The sequence below is a fragment of the Diaporthe batatas genome (assembly GCF_019321695.1).
Source record: "Diaporthe batatas strain CRI 302-4 chromosome Unknown Contig00003, whole genome shotgun sequence".
NCBI classification, from domain to species: domain Eukaryota; kingdom Fungi; phylum Ascomycota; class Sordariomycetes; order Diaporthales; family Diaporthaceae; genus Diaporthe; species Diaporthe batatas.
The window spans coordinates 3,068,693-3,087,123 of NW_025408550.1; the positions used below are offsets into that span (position 1 = coordinate 3,068,693).

At 55.0% G+C, this 18,431-nt stretch overlaps 3 protein-coding genes across 3 annotated transcripts; 2 read left to right on the top strand and 1 right to left on the bottom strand.

Annotated features, from left to right (window-relative positions):
- Positions 1 to 1,263: 1,263 nt before the first annotated feature.
- On the top strand, positions 1,264 to 3,974 carry KVR01_003304 (uncharacterized protein). The gene is made up of 7 exons (XM_044789202.1): positions 1,264 to 2,214; positions 2,324 to 2,483; positions 2,537 to 2,562; positions 2,681 to 3,001; positions 3,057 to 3,310; positions 3,364 to 3,714; positions 3,783 to 3,974. Exons 1-7 carry the CDS (start codon positions 2,005 to 2,007, stop codon positions 3,889 to 3,891), a joined length of 1,431 nt encoding a protein of 476 aa, XP_044648319.1. The 5' UTR covers positions 1,264 to 2,004; the 3' UTR covers positions 3,892 to 3,974.
- A 202-nt stretch (positions 3,975 to 4,176) lies between these two features.
- KVR01_003507 (uncharacterized protein) lies at positions 4,177 to 8,287 on the top strand. The gene is made up of 2 exons (XM_044786678.1): positions 4,177 to 4,702; positions 4,779 to 8,287. Exons 1-2 carry the CDS (start codon positions 4,495 to 4,497, stop codon positions 6,476 to 6,478), a joined length of 1,908 nt encoding a protein of 635 aa, XP_044648522.1. The 5' UTR covers positions 4,177 to 4,494; the 3' UTR covers positions 6,479 to 8,287.
- Positions 8,288 to 14,850: 6,563 nt separating this feature from the next.
- Positions 14,851 to 17,184, bottom strand: KVR01_003136 (uncharacterized protein). Its single transcript, XM_044793262.1, has 6 exons — positions 16,289 to 17,184; positions 15,983 to 16,218; positions 15,869 to 15,927; positions 15,459 to 15,812; positions 15,319 to 15,393; positions 14,851 to 15,223 (listed from the first exon to the last, which is right to left on the bottom strand). Exons 1-6 carry the CDS (start codon positions 16,440 to 16,442, stop codon positions 15,091 to 15,093), a joined length of 1,011 nt encoding a protein of 336 aa, XP_044648151.1. The 5' UTR covers positions 16,443 to 17,184; the 3' UTR covers positions 14,851 to 15,090.
- Positions 17,185 to 18,431: the final 1,247 nt, after the last annotated feature.

The window sequence follows — 18,431 nt, forward strand, 5'->3', positions numbered from 1 at the left end:
CGACGTTGATGATTCAGCCGACACATCCTCTACTGTCAATAGGCAAGCTTCTACGAGCCCAGATACGCAACAGCCAGAATGGAATTGTCCGGACTTGGTGCCAAGACACCCAATACGGGTCGAAATCAGCTGCCCCGAACGCCCATGCGATTTTGACAAAAACTCTAGTCTGCAGGACAGTGCAGCAACGGCGGCGTTACATCTGCCAACACTCCACTAGGAAATGTGCGCTTCTTTGGCTTGAGGATACAACATAGGGGCCGGCCGTCTGCACAAGTTGGCCGAGACCAGCAGATATCTCTGCAGCTGCATCAGCGCATTACTGGTTCGACTTGCGAGCTGTGTGTAGCTTGGAGGTGATCTCTCATTCGACTGGTGCTGGCAAAAAAACACGAATTATCTGGTGCCGGAGAAATCCGCAGCGTTGGGCCACTTATAAACCACTAAACACGGATTGACCGTCTGCGCGCAATGTGGCTTTGGGCAAATTACGAACGAAGCCTTACACGCACCATTAATAACCCGCTCAAAGTACGACAGCTCCCGACGAATAGCATCCCTTCGGCCTTCGGTCAGTTGAGATGGTTTTGCCTTGCCGCAACCCAGAATGTTAACGTGTTCCTTTCTGGTATTTCAGCTCTTCTCGACCCGGCGAAGATGGTGGGCAGCCTGCACACCGGTTGTCGTTACTGCCCCTCCTTGTCAGGAATGCTTAAAATAATGTGCACAAGCAACCGCACTTGAATCAAAACGACTGGCCAAGACCTGCAGAGCCCCAGCGGAGATCCACGAGTGTTGGCCGGCTTGGACTTTTGCCCTCACTCGTGCGGCATGACACATGGATTGTAGCTGCACCAAGGACTTTACAGTTCACAGTCGTCTCCATCAGAACAGAATTGGGGGCTGACTGATGGTTGCTGTTGCGCAAGGCTAGTTCGCAAAGGGCAGGTGAGCAAACCTGCAGACCGCCATCTTTGTGATATACATGCGACTACTGCAGAACCAAGGTGCGGCGTGGATCATCCAGTGGAAAGCCCGCCGCTCGGAAGAGAGCGTTGTATCTCGGGGGCAGGGCCCGAGACCGGCAAGCCGAGAGCACTTGGGGCCGCAAAGAGCGCCTTTGCGCCTGCAAGCACGGCAACATCGTCGTTGACACCGGCTGGCTGCAGCAAGCTGCCGATCTTCGTCCCAGGTGTGACCCAGACCTCGTCCACACGACAAGTCAACAATAATAAATCCGACTTCGCACCTCTTGAGTTACGAGTGCTCCTGTATGTCCGCACGGCGTTGACCATCCGTGCCGAATCCCGTCGGCCCCGTCTGCAAACCTCGTGCCGAGTCGACCTGGCCGAAGGACCACTGCCGGGTGCTAAGACCGGCGTGTACTGTACCTAGCAAACTAGCGCACTGAGTCAGGGGCACAGGACAAATCGGAGGTTGTACAACGACCTTGTAGCCCGAGTCGTGGTTCGCTCCACATAACCACACCACATGCGGCCACTTGAGACTGGTAGCTTGCCCGAATATTGCCCATTGTTGTCCCTCCGGCCTGCGGCACGGCAGAAAGACCAAGCATGTGTACCTACCGTACCTATCTAAGTACCTACCTACTGAAGTCGGTAGGTAGCCGGCCACCTGGCAGGTACCTGGCCAAATGGCAGCCCGGTGGGCTGCCGAGTCACTGCCCACACGTGTCCGCATTGCGGAGGATGGGTCGCATCCAAAGAACCCTGGGATTCTTGGATACCACATGCCCAGCAACAACGTAGAGAACGAGTGGTCTCTTGTTGGCATACCTGTGTGCCTGCCGGCCGGGCTGTGAGTAGACACACACATACACACATGTGTATATATATGTGTGTATATTCATCCGCCTAGGCCCACGGCTAGGTGAGTAGTGCCGTGCTTGTCAAGTCGCCAGAATCGGCTGATCATTTACCCCTACCAAGGTCTCCTGTCTGTTCTATTTCACAGTGCCCTCTGTCTTGTTTCTACTCTGGCATAATGACTCAACTCCAGCTTGACAACTCCAACGGGGCCATTCAGCCTGGCAAAGTCATCAAGGCAAATGGCGCCCCAAAATCCGCCGTGTTACACCGGCATCTCCACCATGAATTTCTCACTATTGCGCGGGGCGACGGCCATTATCTCGTTCTAGAAGACGGGCGGAGGATCTTTGACGCCTCAGGCGGCGCAGCTGTAGCGTGTGTCGGTGTATGTCGAGCTCATCTCGTTGATGTCCCAAGTGTCACGCTTTTCCATTGTGCAGGGCTCGCCCCTTTTGGCCTCTTCCTTGACCCCTGTACTCGCTAACCTGCTCTAGCATGGAAATGTTGCTGTTAATCAGGCCATGGTTGATCAGATCCAAAAGCTGAGTTACTGTGCCTCGACGTTCTTCGTAACACCCATTGTTGAGCAGGCTGGACGGGCTATGATCGACACAACCGACGGGCAAATGACGAGGGCGTACATTGTCGGCTCGGGCTAGTGCCATACATACGCATCAATGTGACAGAGCTGAGCTGACTCCCAGCAGGTTCAGAAGCCATGGAAGCAGCAATGGTAAGCTTCAATCTGGTACACTCTCGCAAGAGTCTACGGCTTTAAGGATAAACTTCGCGAGACGTGTTCTCGCTTGCTGGAAGGAGGCGGATGACTGACTGCCCCCGTCGCCGAATAGAAACTGGCCCGGCAATATTTCCTGGAGAAGGAGACTCCTGAGCCAGCTAGAGCCCGATTCATCTCTAGGCATCAGTCGTATCACGGGACAACGCTCGGGTCTCTTGCAATGGGCGGCCATGTTGCTCGTCGGGCTAAATTTGAGCCCATGCTCACAGACATAATCTCCAGGGTGTCGCCATGCTACGCGTATCGCGGGAAGGAGGAAGGCGAGACAGATGAGTCGTATGTGAACAGGCTTGCCCTGGAGCTTGACCAAGAATTCCAAAGAGTCGGTCCCGAGACAGTCTGTGCTTTCGTTGCGGAGCCAGTTGTCGGTGCTGTAAGTGGTTGACCGAGCTCGTGGAGAAGGCCAATGGCTGACTCTTTCAACACAGGCATTGGGATGTGTCCCATCTGTTCCGGGCTACTTCAAGGCCATCAAGGAAGTGTGCCGCAAGTACGGCGCTCTGCTCATCTTGGATGAGGTCATGTCAGGTATGGGCCGGACTGGCTCGCATCATGCTTGGCAGCAAGAGGGCATTGTGCCGGATATCCAGACAGTCGGCAAAGGCCTTGGTGGTGGTTACCAACCTGTGGCCGGAGTTCTCATCCACAAGAATATCGCCGACACACTTGAGAATGGCAGCGCGTGAGTACTTCTCCTGTGTGGGAATTGGGCACTTGTTAACCCCCAGTTCGCAGAGCATTTGTCCATGGCCACACGTACCAGGCTCACGTCGTGGGCTGTGCAGCAATAGTTGCGGTACAGCGGATCATCCGAGAAGGCAATCTAGTTGCCAACGTCCGTGCTATGGGTGACCTTCTCGGGAAATCACTGCAGGCACGCCTGGGTTCCCACAAACACGTGGGCAACATCAGAGGGCGAGGGCTATTCTGGGCGGTCGAGTTTGTTCAGGACAGAGCAACCAAGGTACCATTCCCAGCCAAGGACGGGGTGGCTATGGGGATTAGTGAGCTCGGATTGACAGAGCCATACTGCATGATGGTGTACCCTGGTGCAGGAACCGTGGATGGAGTCAACGGTGACCACATGTGAGTACATCCACCTTCCAGGCGGAGCCTTGATCCGGGATTTGAGACCAATCGCTAACTTGTCGCAGTATAATCGCTCCGCCGTACACTGTGACACCTGAGGACGTTGAATTCATTGTGCTTGGTGTCTCGAGACTTGTAGAGGACTATTTCCTTCGACGGAACGTCACCATCTGAGATTCTAGCGGGCTTGGGCCCATGGGAAAACACGAGGCACAATGTATCACGAGATGAAATAGAAAAGGATTCCACTCCTACAAGACCAAGTCATAAGCGTGACACTGTAAAATATCTGTGTCGGTTTGCCACATTTTGGTCCGATTCTGCGCACGTATTTAATGATGCAATCAGACGATGACCGGGCCAGTTGTTGTCTCAAAACAAAACAAAGCCAGGACTCGAGATTCATTTTCATCCCAAGGCAATTCCAGTGCACTGGAATTGGCATGTGAGAGAATGGCGATTTACTCCTGCAGCAACACTGGGGCGATGCCCCTGAATCAGCCAAGCTGCTGAGACCAACGTCTGTGCGCTCCGCCCCATCCACCTGACGTGCGTCACAGGCCCGCCCCATCATGCACGCCCGTGTTGGGTGCACTCTCCATCTCAACCCACCCCGTGGACCTCCTCCCCATGTCATCGTGAAATTGCCGAGTTGAGGGTTTGGCCATCCCTTTCCCACGTGTCCCATCGCCGCATTTCGGGAGATCCTCGCTCCCACTACTCACTCCCATCCGCACTCGTGCTGTCAAAGGCGCTGGAACCGCAAACAGCAGTGTCATGGTTTCCGCCCCCTCCAGTCGGCATGCTGCCGAGGAGGAGGCGCGCGCCGAGGTCGACGTCCTCAAGTCGCATCTTGACAAGCGGGCCCAGTTGACCAAGAAGATCGAGGCCCAGCTCTCTCGCGTGCAGGGCACGGGCAAGCGCCTCAACGAAGCCGTCGGCCCCCTCAACGGGGAGACGAAGCAGCTGCAGGTCTTCTGCAACAGTACGTGATGCGTTGCCAGAGGCCCGCAACACCCCTCCATCGGCGCATCGCACTCTGACAACCACCCCACTCACAGACATCGACGGCGTTCTCGCAGCTATCGGCCGACTGCGACAGCAGTCCGATAGCAAGAATGACGAGGAGCAGATCATCCGCATGGGCCCCGAGAAGGCCGGCCTTTCCAGCTACCTGAGCTCGCTCAAGCGTCTGAACAAGGCCCTCGCTGACATGAAAGCCTCGAACCTACGCTCCACACAACAGACGACCTCAGACCTACAGCGATTGATAAAATCAGGGAATACGCAACTCGAGGCTTATTTCGACAAGGTCCTCCGAAGTGAGACACCCCGGTCCATCGAGCCGCTTCACTACATCACGAAGCAGCAGCCCTTCCCTGTGCTGTCCCAGGATAAGAACAACAGGCTGGGCCTCGTCAACTCGTATATCGCCGGCGCTCACCGCGAGAGCGGCGTCATGCAGGAATCTCCGGCAGCCAAGATCTACACCGAGATTCGCGGCCAGTACCTGACGGCGACGCTGTTGAACCTGGCGTCGGCAAGTGTAAACACCGCCAAGAGGAAAGACACCTCGTCAAATTACCGCGCCGGAACAAGTGGCATCGGGACATATGCTCAAGCAATGGAAGGCCTATTCTTGGCCGAGTATGAGATAATATGTCGCATCTTTACAAGGGAGGACTGGGGCCCTGTGTTCCAATCCACCTGCCAGGCACCCCTTGCCGAACTCGCCCGGACATTGCGAGAGCTGAATATCCACATCAGGAGTCATCTTAACACTGACTGCTTCTTGGCGTACGAGATTGTCGAAGTCATGTCAAACCTTTCGAACAACCTCGACTCCACAACAGGCGAGCTAAAGGCATCGCTCGCAGCAGCGCTTAAGCCCGTCAAGGAGACGGCCAAGTCGTCACTGGCCGAACTGCTAGACACATTGCAGATGAAGATCAACAGCCTGCAGATGCTGCCCACGGATGGCGCTCCCGTGCCGGTTGTCTCGGACACTTTGCAGAGGCTACAGACGATGGCGAATTTTCTGCGGCCAATGTCGATGATTATGGTATCTTTAGGCGACGGGGGCTGGAAGTCGGCAGCGGCAGCAAGGAATGCTAGCGACAGCGTGCCAAACCTTGCGTCTTTTGACGTTAGTGCTGATGGGAAGGAGATATTCGCCAATTATTGCGCGGACACCATTGAGACCCTCTTCTCGTCATTGGATGCCCGTGCCAGAGCTCTTTTCGGGCGGAAACCAGTCGTGGGGGTCTTCATGGCCAACAACGTTGTGATTGTCGAGCGCATGATCCGGGACTCAGATCTTGGTCCTATGCTGCAGCAAAGGATACCGAGCGTTATTGACACCTGGCGGAAGAAGGCTAACGCAACGTACATGGACGTCTGCAAGGATGTATCGGTTCATCTCCTGGATGTGATACATACCTCTCGGGCGAACCGACCAACGTCTGGACAGGGTATTGTGGACTCGGCGTCGATCATGAAGGGGCTCTCGTCCAAGGACCGGGAGAAGATCAAGGACAAGTTCCAGGCCTTCAACGCCAGCTTTGACGACATGGTGACGAAGCACAAGCAGTACAGCATGGAGCCCGAGGTCCGCCGAATGTTCGCAAAAGCAGTCCAGCAGACGGTCGAGCCGCTGTACAACCGATTTTGGGACCGATACCACGAGGTCGACAAGGGCAAGGGCAAATACGTCAAATTTGACAAGTCGAGCATCGCGGCAGTTTTCCACACACTCTATTAGCCAGACCATCACTCGGAGTACCACGTTTAATCCAATAATACCCCATCTTTTCTCCAGCACTCGTGTCATGCACCATGTACCTGTCTGGTCTTGCAGAAGCAAAGCTGCGCGGGGCGAAGTGACTGTCAACGCACGTGCGAAGAAGCAAGCTACTCTGGGAGGTTATCCTCCCGCCTGACCGCGGAGGGTTGCACACGGCAACAGTACCCAGGACGGGACAAATTCGCTCAACAGACGGCCGAAGTTCCATGACGGCCGTGTCACAGGATCAAGACTGTCGGTAGCCTGCCCGTGGCCTCGTCGACTGCAGCCTGCCTAGCGCTGACGACTTCCCTTCCTATCCACGTTCTGGCTTGCCCAGGCCCGACTCTGTCATTTATGATATCTGCTACCCTGCCCGGCGGCCTGGGATTATCAATTGCGTGGCGGGCCGGCCTCTCCCTTGGCCTAGTCCTTTTCCTCTTGTCCCATCCCCTGCCAAATGCCCCGGCCGTCTTTCGGTGGTGGATCCGGCATGCTTGGTAAAGTCGGGCCCCCATCTTTCCCAGGCAACAGTTCCCGCAGCTATCGGGGTCTCAGCAGGCAAGGAGAAGGGGGTGAGGAGAATCCAGAGCCCCTTTGGAAATGCCGTCCGCGCCCTTGGGGGAGGGGAGCCCATTCGACCGAGCCCGATGCACGTGCGCGGCCGAGCTGCCGGTGTGTCTTCAACGGGAAAGGCCCGGGCTGTGGTGCGCTGGCCGCATGGTCGTGCCCAGCCTTGCATTCACAGGGTGGGGGTCAAGCACGTTCTGTTGAGCAAGGTCGAGCGAGCATGGCGAAAGGGCGGGTGAGAAAGGGCCTTTGCCGTGTGCAGAAGAGACGGTACGGGCTACGCAGCTTGCGGTGGTGGTCATGGCGATGTGCATCTGAGTTGGAAACCCTAGCTTGGTCTGCCAATAAGTATCAGAAACCACGCCTCGAGGTGTGGATGCATCCATTTTCCTCTTGGCTTAGTATCTGAGAGGCTTAGACCCTCTCTCGCTGGGGCCAGTCAGGCCCCTTGCCGTTGCCGAGGGGGCTCAAGCTCAACTGGGAGAGCTGGCGGCGGTTGCACAGCATTAGGTGGGAAGTCAGCACTTGCGTGAGGAAAGACGTATCAGATTCGGCAGCTGTGTCATCATGCTTGGGGGTCATGGCCTGACATGACATCGACCATCAGCCAGCTCCCAAATTATCACTTTTTTTGCTTCTCCTCATTTGCCCCTTGTGCACGTCTCCCGCTCGTGAATTTGTTCCCCAGCAGAAGTCTCATTTTTGACGGCATGATAATTGCTGCTGATCCTTTCCTCGTCAAGAAACCCCGAGGAGGGGTTGAGAGTAGCACGTAACACGCATGCAAAGCTTCACGGGAATTGAGTTGACCCACAGCCATGACGATGGTAGCAACAGCTTGGTTGCTTGACTTTTAATGTTGCATACATACACACATACATAGATGTATGCGTCTTAACCTCCAAAGACGCCGATATATCCCAAGAAAAGTAACGCCCCCCTCCTCAGAACACCTAGACCACCTCGACGTGGCCAATCAAGAGACAGTCTCTTTCCGAGGAAAAATCAATGAAAATAACAAACTCCCGCGCAAAGCGATAGTGATATGGGTATAATATAAGGATGCCTCGCTGGCTAGCAGCGGGATAGCGCGAGAAATGAAAGAACCGGTCCAACGAGTAACTCCTGCCGAGACAGAGAAGTGTGTGTGTGTGTGTGCAAGGGGCTCTGTTTGTGGGTGAGAGTCTGTCCGGCGGCCATTGCTGCAGCATGCATGCATACATAGCTAGGTACATGCACACACACACACACACACACACAGCGGTAGACCTTGATGCGAAGCAAAGACCACAGATACTATCCTCGGGCCTGCATTGGCGTCCGCCCGTAACACGTACAAGTCGGGCGATGCTCAGGGCTGGCTGGGTGCGAAGGTTCCCAACACCCGTGCGCCCCCTCCGCCCGACTTCCCAAAGCAGCAGCCCATCAGCCAGCCCATCTGCAGCCTTGCGCGCCAGGGCAGGCAGATAGTGGCCGCCGCACCGCCAGCCTCCCTCAGCAAAAATCTCGGGAAGCACGGGGACCGGGGTAAAGGGGCGGCGGTGAGGCGCATGTCGAAGCGAGATTTGCAAAAGGCGAGGGAGGCGAAGGGCGTCCGGTAGGTTGATTACGAGGCTTGGAGCTCAACAACCGGAGAGGGTAGCAGAGTAGAAGAGGAGAGAGGTCGTGCTGTGGTGGAGTCAAGCAAGGACCGGCAATGGCGCATAGGGGGCCCCGGACGGGTGCGAGAGGGGTGGGCGCGCCCGGGAGGTGGAGGAGGACTGGAATATGTCGTCTGTTCGTCGAGGGTTGCATTGTTGCACTGTTGCACTGTTGCATGGTTGCACCGAGCGCAGCGCAAATGGGCTGCTCGACCAAGGAGGCGGAAGGAGATCTTCTGGGGCGGGCTGGGCGGGTTGGATCCAGCTCAGGGGGATGTGGTGGCCCAGCTGCAGGACTAAGGCACGCGCAGGCTATGCCCTGGCCCTTGGGAGATGCGGCTCGCCCAGAACGGCGGGTTGAGGACCAGGGGTTGCGCGGGACGGGAGTGCAGGCGAGGATGGAGAAAACCCCAAAATTGACCAGGGAAAAGAAAAATTGACGCAGGTGCACGATGCCTTAATGGGGACACCGAGGGCAATAGTAGGAGCTGCCAGAGCAGTAGTCGTGGGTACCTTATCCGGGAGAAGTTAGCAGACGGGAGTGGTTTTGGACCGAATTGCACATACCGAAGTCGGCTGCCTTACAGCAGGTCGAACAGCAGTGGTTGACGAGCTCGGTGTGTTCCTGGACCGACATTTTGGCTGTTTGTGTGTGTGTGTGCACGTGTAGCAGCGGGTGGTGAGAAGGTGACTGATATACTCGGTGCTTGGTATGTCTTTTGGGATACAGATGTGTGTAGAAACTTGACTGGTGGTGGGTCACCTTTTTGAGCCGAGGGTGTGGTCGTGTAGTCGCGTAGTCGCGTAGCAGGGCAGAAGATGTGATGACTGACGATGAAGGTGAAGGGGAGAATAGGACTGCGAGGGCTTAGATCCGAGGTGAGGATGAGGGCCAGCCGGGACTTATACAGGATTTCTTTTATATTGTGTCTTCCTTCCCCGGGCTTCCATGTGTGGGATGTGAAATAAGGCGATGCAACGATCACCGAGTAGAAGAGACCTAGGCCGCAGGCGGCCGATCGGTGGTAGTCCGTGCAACGTGCAAGAGGTGGAGGGGGTACAGAGGTACAGCCCTGATCAACGGGAAGGGACAGGCGTGGGCTGACTTGAAATACCACAGTACACGTACATTTATATTAGGTCCTGCCCGAGTGCTCTTGATAAATTAGTCGAAAGGGGGAAAATCTTTCGAAGCAGCAAGGGGACAACGTCCGCCAAACGCCCACGCGGACGGGGCCGGGGCTAGGGCCCTGTCATGTCACTCACTCCTTCCTAGCTCACTCACACTCGTCCGTCCCCAAGTCCCATCCTCCCATTGATGCCGGAGTACCTACCTCGAGGTACCTGCGGGCGAGGTTGGGGGCGACGTGCCGAGTCACCACGGGGAAATTGCACCGTATGCCAATGGGACAACAAGCGTCACCCATGTATAGTATATACAAGCCGACGGTCTGTTTGTAAGTGAATCAATCCACTAGGACACACTGTGGTATGCATGCATACTTTGCCTCGTGTGGCTTCGGCTGCCAGACAAGAAGAAGACGAACGAGGAGAAAACACTGGTGGCACCTGCCGTGCGACGTCAAGCTGAGAAGGAAGGCAACCACCGCAAGGCTCATCGAGCCAGCTGCCAGCCTCTCTGCACGCAGCAGCACGCAGCACGCAGCACGGCAGCGGTGAGACTGGCGCATTCGGGATCGGTGATGGTCCTTTTGGGGCGAGCTACACCATACACGGCGATACATGGATGGGTGCCTGGACAGCCTCGTTCGACTGCTCCTCCGAGACCTGGCAGAGGCTGGCAGGCTGGCAGCACAACGCCGCTGCTCTCGGGCACGTACTCCGTACCGCGTATCCGTGTCGTGTGCTCCTTCTAGACAAATGCGATCGCGTTTCATCCATCGTCCGACTGCACCAGACGCTTGGCTAGATCGGTAATCACTGAGGACGATGCACCAAGTCCCGGCTGCCAGCCAACCTTGGTCTGCTTGTCGTTTCCTAGTCGTCGTCGCCGGCCACCCCCCCTCCCCCTACCACCACCACCACAAATAAACTAACTTCTCCGTTTCCGTTTCCTCCACCACCTCCTCCACGACGAGCAGGGGGCAGTCGACGTCTCCCGAGTCTCAGATCAGCTGACGTACATATACAGGCCGACGATCTTGATACAACGGTACGCGGGCATGGCGTTGCCCTGTCCCGCCGTGTCTTGCCCTGGCTGCCCATGTCTCGCAACTCGTTCGATTTGTGGCATTGAAACGGCACCAATCAGTATCAGATTGGCAAAGCGTGGGCAGACTCCACCAGAAGCAACTTCTCGAAAAGAATGTCCTCTGTCTCTCGTTTCCTGGTGCGCAGTGGATCTCCCTGTTTTCTCCGGGATCTGGGGTCCTCGACCCTCTCCGTTCTAGAACACTCCGTGCTCGTCAAGCCGAACCGGCGGCCGACTCCTCTCTGTCGACTATGCGCCTACCCATCAGTCAATCAAGAATCGCCAATCGATCGCATCGCCGCACCTGAGCGACGTTTTCAGTTCATCCGAGCATGCCGGGCCTCTTACTCCACGCCTCGGCTGCGTCACCTGTTTCTCCAACGTGCCAACGTGTTGCTGCAGCTCTTCGTCCCGCGCTACCAGAGTAGATGACAACATGCTCGATCCCGTCGAATCGGGCGTGCAGGCCGTCCGGGGCGTGTGACCAGCACGTGGGATTCCCTCGCTCTTCGCGGTTGATGATACCACCCTCCCCTGTCAGAGATCTTGCAGCCGCCTTTACTGTCTTGACTGTGTCCTGCGTAGACCCCCATCCTTGGCGCCTGATCCTCGACGAACCTAGGGCATTGCGAATCTGGCTCCGGGGCAAGGGGCAGTAGTTCAAGCTCAATCGATCCAACTCGAATGGAGGGGCCTGCTAATCCTTCCAGGCCCTGAGCCACGTTATGCGCACCTCGATCCTGCCTCGTGGCTTCTTGTCAAGCTGTCAAGGCACGTCTTGGCAGAGCCTCTTCCCCAAGCCCGCTACTGAAACAGAGACGCAGTTCAGGATGTCTTGTCTACCGCGGACGGCCTGCTCTTCCACCCGGCCCGGTGAAACTGTCGAAATTGCCCTTGAAAGCGGCATTGCAAGCGGCCTGGATTCTCCGCGAACGCGTCTCAAGAACTCTTGGGCCGCCGAACAAGGTAGCTCCCTGACCACGGGGAGTCGGCAGCCAACCGGAGGCGGGTCAGAACATGTCGAGCTGTCGTTCCAGCCTGGTATCCGTATTTTGGAAACAACGACAGACCATATCTCGTTGGGGCTTGATTATGGTAGACCCGAACTGATTCTAGGCACGAGCCGGCCAAGCCGGCATTGTTGGTATGCAAATCAGTAGCTAACACCTCAGGATTGCCGTCCGAGTGGCGTGACTTCTTCAATTCCGTCCGCCTCTAACGAGGCTTGGGATAGACGGCTTGAATCCTCCTGCAATTTTCTGTACCTTTATCAAAACGCCCCCGTGAAGCCGAAAAATTCGCAACCTTCTCTCTAGATGACAAGTTCAGAAATACCGAAGGGCCCCTGGTGGACACCCTCGTCATGTACAATGTGAACTTTTCACTTCTGCCGTATGATTCACAATACCGGATAGCAATGTTGATAGGCACGATGTTCTCACTGTGCAATCAAGACGTGTGACTCAGAGAGAAAATGTTGCTCGTTCGAAGAGCAGGAAATCCCAGAGAAAGGTTCATCCGGCATTGAATGGCTTCGTGACTGCTAATTTCCCCGAGTGAGTGCGTGCCACCTTGGATCGTCACCCACTTGGTCCCTGCTTATTTGGCATCCATATATGTCCCTGCAAGCAAACCGGGAATCTCCAGTGTCGGTTGTGTTGTCTGATCATCGCAACCCAATCGGGTTCCCGTCCACCCATCTGACGGGGCTCCGTCAGCCTTCTCGGGCTATCCTGGTACGACGTGATCCGGGATCACACTGAACGCCCACCAGGGCAAGAGTTCGCTACTCCATTTATATGGTACACTAGCTGGAGCCTTAGTGCGCTTTTTGCCTCCCTACGGATTCGGAACTATGCCGGTTTCTCTCCCAAAGCTCCGCGGGCGGAAAGTGGGTTTCTGGGAATTGTTATGATCGACCGACGCGGGTGTTGCAGACAAGAAGCCGTCTGGCGCGCCCGTAGTTTTCGTGACCGTGGAGCGATTTCTACAGCAACAGTCCTGGACGATGATTTCTAACCAGAGTGGAATAAACATCGCAGCTGAAAGGACTTGGCCTCTGATGGGAGTGCTGGTCAACTTTTAAGTATGCTCGGAACTTATGAGCATTGCGAGCAAGGCTACCACAGCCAGTCAAAGCCGTTGCCTGCATGACTGGTGCTATCACCGAAGGCCTTCACATCAATGGCTATTACAAAGTGGACAATCAAGTCGCCAAGACACTGGCCAGCCTATCCAGTTGCCAATCGGGAATTGAATCACGACATTGAGTATGGTGTCAAGCAACGTTGCTATTCTGAGGCTAGCAGGAAGTTACCACATGCGTCTCATTGTATCGCTCAGACTTGGTCTCCGTTGTGGCAATCGTTGCCACAGCGTTCGCACATGGCAAGGGGTATGCAGCCTACGGAGTTGACTACAGTTTCGTAAAAAAGCGCTATTGTTGATAGACTGTCATTGTTCCAAAGAGACTTCTCAACGTCGCAGGGCCGTGCAGCTCTGCAGGTCTTGGTACAGCCAATGGTGATTCTATCTCTTCGTAATTCCTATTGGCTCCAGACGTCTGCAAAGCGAAGCTGCAGACACAATTCGGCATTGATCGGATTATCTTCCAAGGTCTCGTTCTCGGGTTTGGCAGCACTCAAATCAGCGCATCTTTTTTTATGGCATTCGGGCCCCAGCTTAGAGCCCGTTCTGTATGACCGAGATCTCCGAGCCCAAGTATCTCCGAATCGGGCGGCCCAGACCGGCCGCTACTCAAGAAACCTGATATTACGGGCCGAGGAAATTCGTACCTGCGGAAATAAATTAAGCACCGGGCACCTGCTGCAGTGAATATATTATCTTTTTACCCAGGTCGTTGGGTCTGTATGCCAAGTAGGCAAAGTAGTAAATCTACCGACCAGCATACTCACAACATTTGAACTTAATTAAACACTTGTTGCAATACTACGTATTTGGGTCGTGAAAGACATATCAAATATGGCAGTTACAGAAACAGGAAACCCGGCCGACACGTTCAGGCTGGTGACTGTTAACACATCAGCCGAACGAGCAAAGAAAATTTGTGGCAGGTTGTGCGAGGAACTGCGACCCAGGTATAACATTGAGCATGTTGCCAATACAACAAGTAAGCCAATGAATATCAGAAGGCGGGCACCGGACCTTCTCAAGAACTAACCGTCCGCGACCAGGCATAGAGGGCGTGAGAGCCTTGATAGAGGAGCATAAACCAAATCTCATGGTATGTAGTCTTCGGCGATTCAAACTCAAACCACAAGGCTGAACAGTGCCCCTTTCTTTTTTCAGTTTACGGCGTCAATGTGGACTCCTGAGGAGGCGACACAGGCCATTTCCGTTGCAAGAGAAATAGTGCCAGATATTAAAGTCATGTCTTTGCCCAAGGGGCTGCAAGTCGAAAAGGGACCTGAGGGAGTGATTGAATATGGAAAAGCCTACTTGCCTGCAATTCTTGATTCGTGATGGAAGTGTTGTTTGTTCCCAAAGGGGGAATCCGGGAGAGACGAACGGTAACTTTGGGAACGAGGATAGAGTTCTGATCTGGGAAGGAGCTCGAGTGTCTTTTGTTTTATTTCGAGAACAGAGAAGCTCAAGGGCCAGTGGACTTTCCGACTTGAGCAGCTAATAAATACAGGTTTAGACATGAGGAGCCCAGTGGTTATGAAAGTGTATCGATGTTTGCTTAAATGTCTAGAAAGCCGTGCCTGGTGTGTTCCAGCAGGCTAGTGTCTTATTCCATTTTATATTTTCGCCCTTTCTCTGCACTTTATTGGTATCCTCTTTTTTGAACACAGGGTCTCGAGCGTTTCCCACAGTATGACAAGGCGCCGTGTATGGCTTCGGACATACTATACAGAACGGAAACAAAACCAGACATACATCTTACATGTATGGGGAGTACAAGTGAAACCAATTCAAGTACGGTGAATTTGGTTCGTAGATAGGGAGCTATAACCTACACGCGAGAACGGACAGCCCATTTATATCCGTTCGGCAATCCTGAATGTTTTGAAGGTGAATCATGAGAGAACCTGAATCGACTGTTCTAATCACTCATTCTACATTAGAGACATGATGGCGAGATGCAACACAGCTTGATTCTCTTGCCAACTGCAGCCCTGCACATGTCAGACCCAGCGGTTTTCAAACTATTTCTCGTCCTCCAAGACGTTGTACAAGCTGCCGATATGGGGCAGAATCTCGACAACGAACTCATCGCCCCCGTGCAGGGTAAGCTTGGGGTTGCGGCCCCAGCCAATGCCGGCGGGCGTGCCGGTGATACTGCAGAAGTTTTCAAGTCAGATTGGTGAAAAAGTTCAATCAATTGCAAGTTACCAGGCAGCGCGGATGCGTAGGTCGGATGCTGCACGACTTACATAAGAGTACCTGGAAGAAGTGTGGTGCCCTGCGAGCACCAGGCAACCAGTTCTGCGACGTTAAAGATGAGGTCACTGGACACGGGCGAAAGTCAGCAAGAGCTGTCAAATCGTGATGGTTCGTCATTTGGTTGGCTCACTCAAGTCCGCTCTCCTGCACGACCTTGCCGTTCAACAGACCCCTGAGTTGCAGCTTTGACGAGTCTGGGATGGCCTTGGTCGAGACCAGGGTCGGGCCTATGGGGCAAGCGCCGTCGAAACCCTTGGAGAAGCTCCACTGGCTCTGGTTGAGCTGTTGGACGCGGCTCGAGATGTCGTTGCAGGCGGTGTAGCCCAGCACGTAGTCAAGAGCCTGCTCCTTGCTGACATTCTTGGCCGTCTTGCCGATGACGACCGCGAGCTCGCTCTCGTAGTCGGCACAGTCATCCTTGAGCGTGTGCTTTGGGATGACGGTTGGCGCCGGCCATGGGTCTGCCAGGGAGGTTGCTGGCTTCCTAGATATGTATTAGATGGCTCGTTGAAAATGGCAATAGGCGCCAAGTGCACTTACATGAAAACGACCGGGACATCGGGTATCTTCATGCCCACCTCGTTGGCATGTCCCCTGTACTGAGGGTGATGTCAGCGTTGATGGCCGTGGGACCTCATTATGGGGCAGACGTACGTTCAAGCCGATGCATCGGATAGTCCCGACTTCATTAGTGTCAAGCGGCGAGAGGACCCGGTCAATGACCTCGACTTTGTCTGTGGCCGAGCCAGGGTTCAGGACTGACGAGCCGCTGAACACCTTCACCTGGACGTCCTGGCCCTTCCGGACAGCGACCCCAACATCGACAGAGGCGTCGACCGGCTCGCCGATGAGAACGGAGCTGCTGCCGCCCTTGGGGACGAATCGGACAACTAATGGGCGTCAGCAGAAGGCCATGTCGGCGACAGTGGGGCCATGGCGCCCGGAGATGTATTGACTCACGGCGATCGAAGGACATGGTCCTTGTGTATGCAGAGACGTGGATGAGTGAGTAGGATGATGGTTTCCTAAGTGCACATGAATACACAGCCGTGGGTCGGGCGCAGCTGAAGGAAGGGAGCCTTGTACGCAAGGCGGTTCTTATGAATGGCTGCATAGGGGATCGACCTGATAGCGTTATGAGCGGGGGGTGGCCAGAATTATGCCCGAGACGGGAGCTTCACAGGCAGTTGGCCCCAACCCCACACTGCCGAGAAGCCGGAGCTCCGAAAAGACTGGGAGTTGCTCTGGTGGCCCGGCGCGACTTCGCACGCGGAAGCGGGACACGGTAGGCCTCGGGTGAAATGCTTTTGTAATCCCTAATTCCATTTTCAAGAGTATATTGCGCCACTACACTGGAGGCTTTGAAAATTACATTTGAACGAACACATATCATCCGAAGAAGAAGAAGCAAGGGAATCAGGCCGGTGTATTTCCAGGTTCAAGCAAGGCATCGGAGCACCGCAACACGTCGTCCAGTGGCTGCATTGCATATAAGCCATCCGGGTTGCCACATGACAGTGATTCTTCAAGGTGTAGCTCGTCCCGGATTGTCAAGTGCTAAAGGCACTGCACATGTACACACTACGAAAGCTGTGAAGTAACACCAGGATAGTATGTATGGAGGTCTTAAGACTACTTACAATGTGTAAATATATATATTTGAAGTGTTGTATGGATCGTCACCTGATGGAACAGAGGCCAGTCGGTGTAATGCTCTCTGGCCCCAGGTGGCACACCGCAGCGAGGTACGAACATGGCAGTTGTGGTCCCTTACATGTGACCATGGTGACGGTGGCGACCAAATAGTTGTTGGAACCAAGCAAAGGCAGGCCGCAGAATGGGCCACATAATGGGCCACATACATGCATCGCCGCACGGTTGACGCAAGCACGGCAACTCAATCGAGACCCAACAGGCAGGTTCTCGACAAATACTAGTAGATACAGCACTAAATCTGTCAATCGGCCACAGGAACGGTCCGCCTGTCTGCAAGCACACAGGCGCATCAGCCACCAGGTCCAGGGTAGACTACTGCACCCCCGACAAGTCGTTTGTCCTTGTGTGCATTCCCGCTCTTCTCCACCCAATCGACAAGTACTATCTATGTAGTAGCCAGTCTACTTACCATGTATCCACTCGGTACCGAGTGCAGTTCGCACCGAGCACTAGCTTTTTGCTGACCGCCTCGCCCGCTTCGCGCGTGTCGAGGAAAAGAAAAAAAGAAAATTAGAAGAGAATAGATCCTTCTAGAGACGTAGAGACCCTAGATGCAGGCGTGTTTGGGTGTAAATGCCTGACTGCGCCCTGGTTGCGTGGAACCTGCTGGGTGAGGATGCGTGCGGCGCAGGGTTGCAATGGCGGCTAGGGACCCAGCTGAGGGCCAGCGAGACGGGCTGATCCCAGCAAGGAAGGGAGCTCCCGCTCAGAGGCCGCGTCCAAACAACGCCTCCGTCACTGCCTGGGACTCCCAGAGCGTCGAGGCTGCGAGGGTCGTCGGGCGGCTATGACTGGGTGCATCATCGTCAAATCACCATCATTTCTCCCATCGTCAAGAGACCTCAGGAGTCAAAACTCCAGAGCAGCAGCCGAACCACAAGGTCAGTCCTCTCCACCTGCCTCTTGGACAGCCCTGCAACCTTGGAGCCCGTCCCCACACCTCTGCTGCATGCCGCACCCGGCCCAGATACGTACCGCGGCAACTGCCTTCCAAGGTTCCAAGGTTCCAAGGTTCCCAGCAGCTTACGGAGTACTGTGGTACTGCACTGCGCGTGTTTGCATTTGCATCGGGGCCCAGCCAACCCACTCATGTACAGTATAGTACGCACGCAGTAGCACGATACATCCTCCCATCTACCTGGCCACGAGCAGCTACCCAGCGAGAGCTTATCCCACCTCCCCACGCACTGCGCCAAACAACAAACAGCCCCCCATCGTTATGAGATTGTCCAAAGATTCTCTCACCCTTCACATCCTGGGCTAGAAGCTCTCTGAACGACCTCAGAAGGGCGACCTGCCGTACCCCCCTCTGACTACAAGCTTTCGTCTTTGGTCTTTGGTCTCTGGCTTCGACAACCCCGCCCCTCTGAACCGCCCCCCCCAAAAG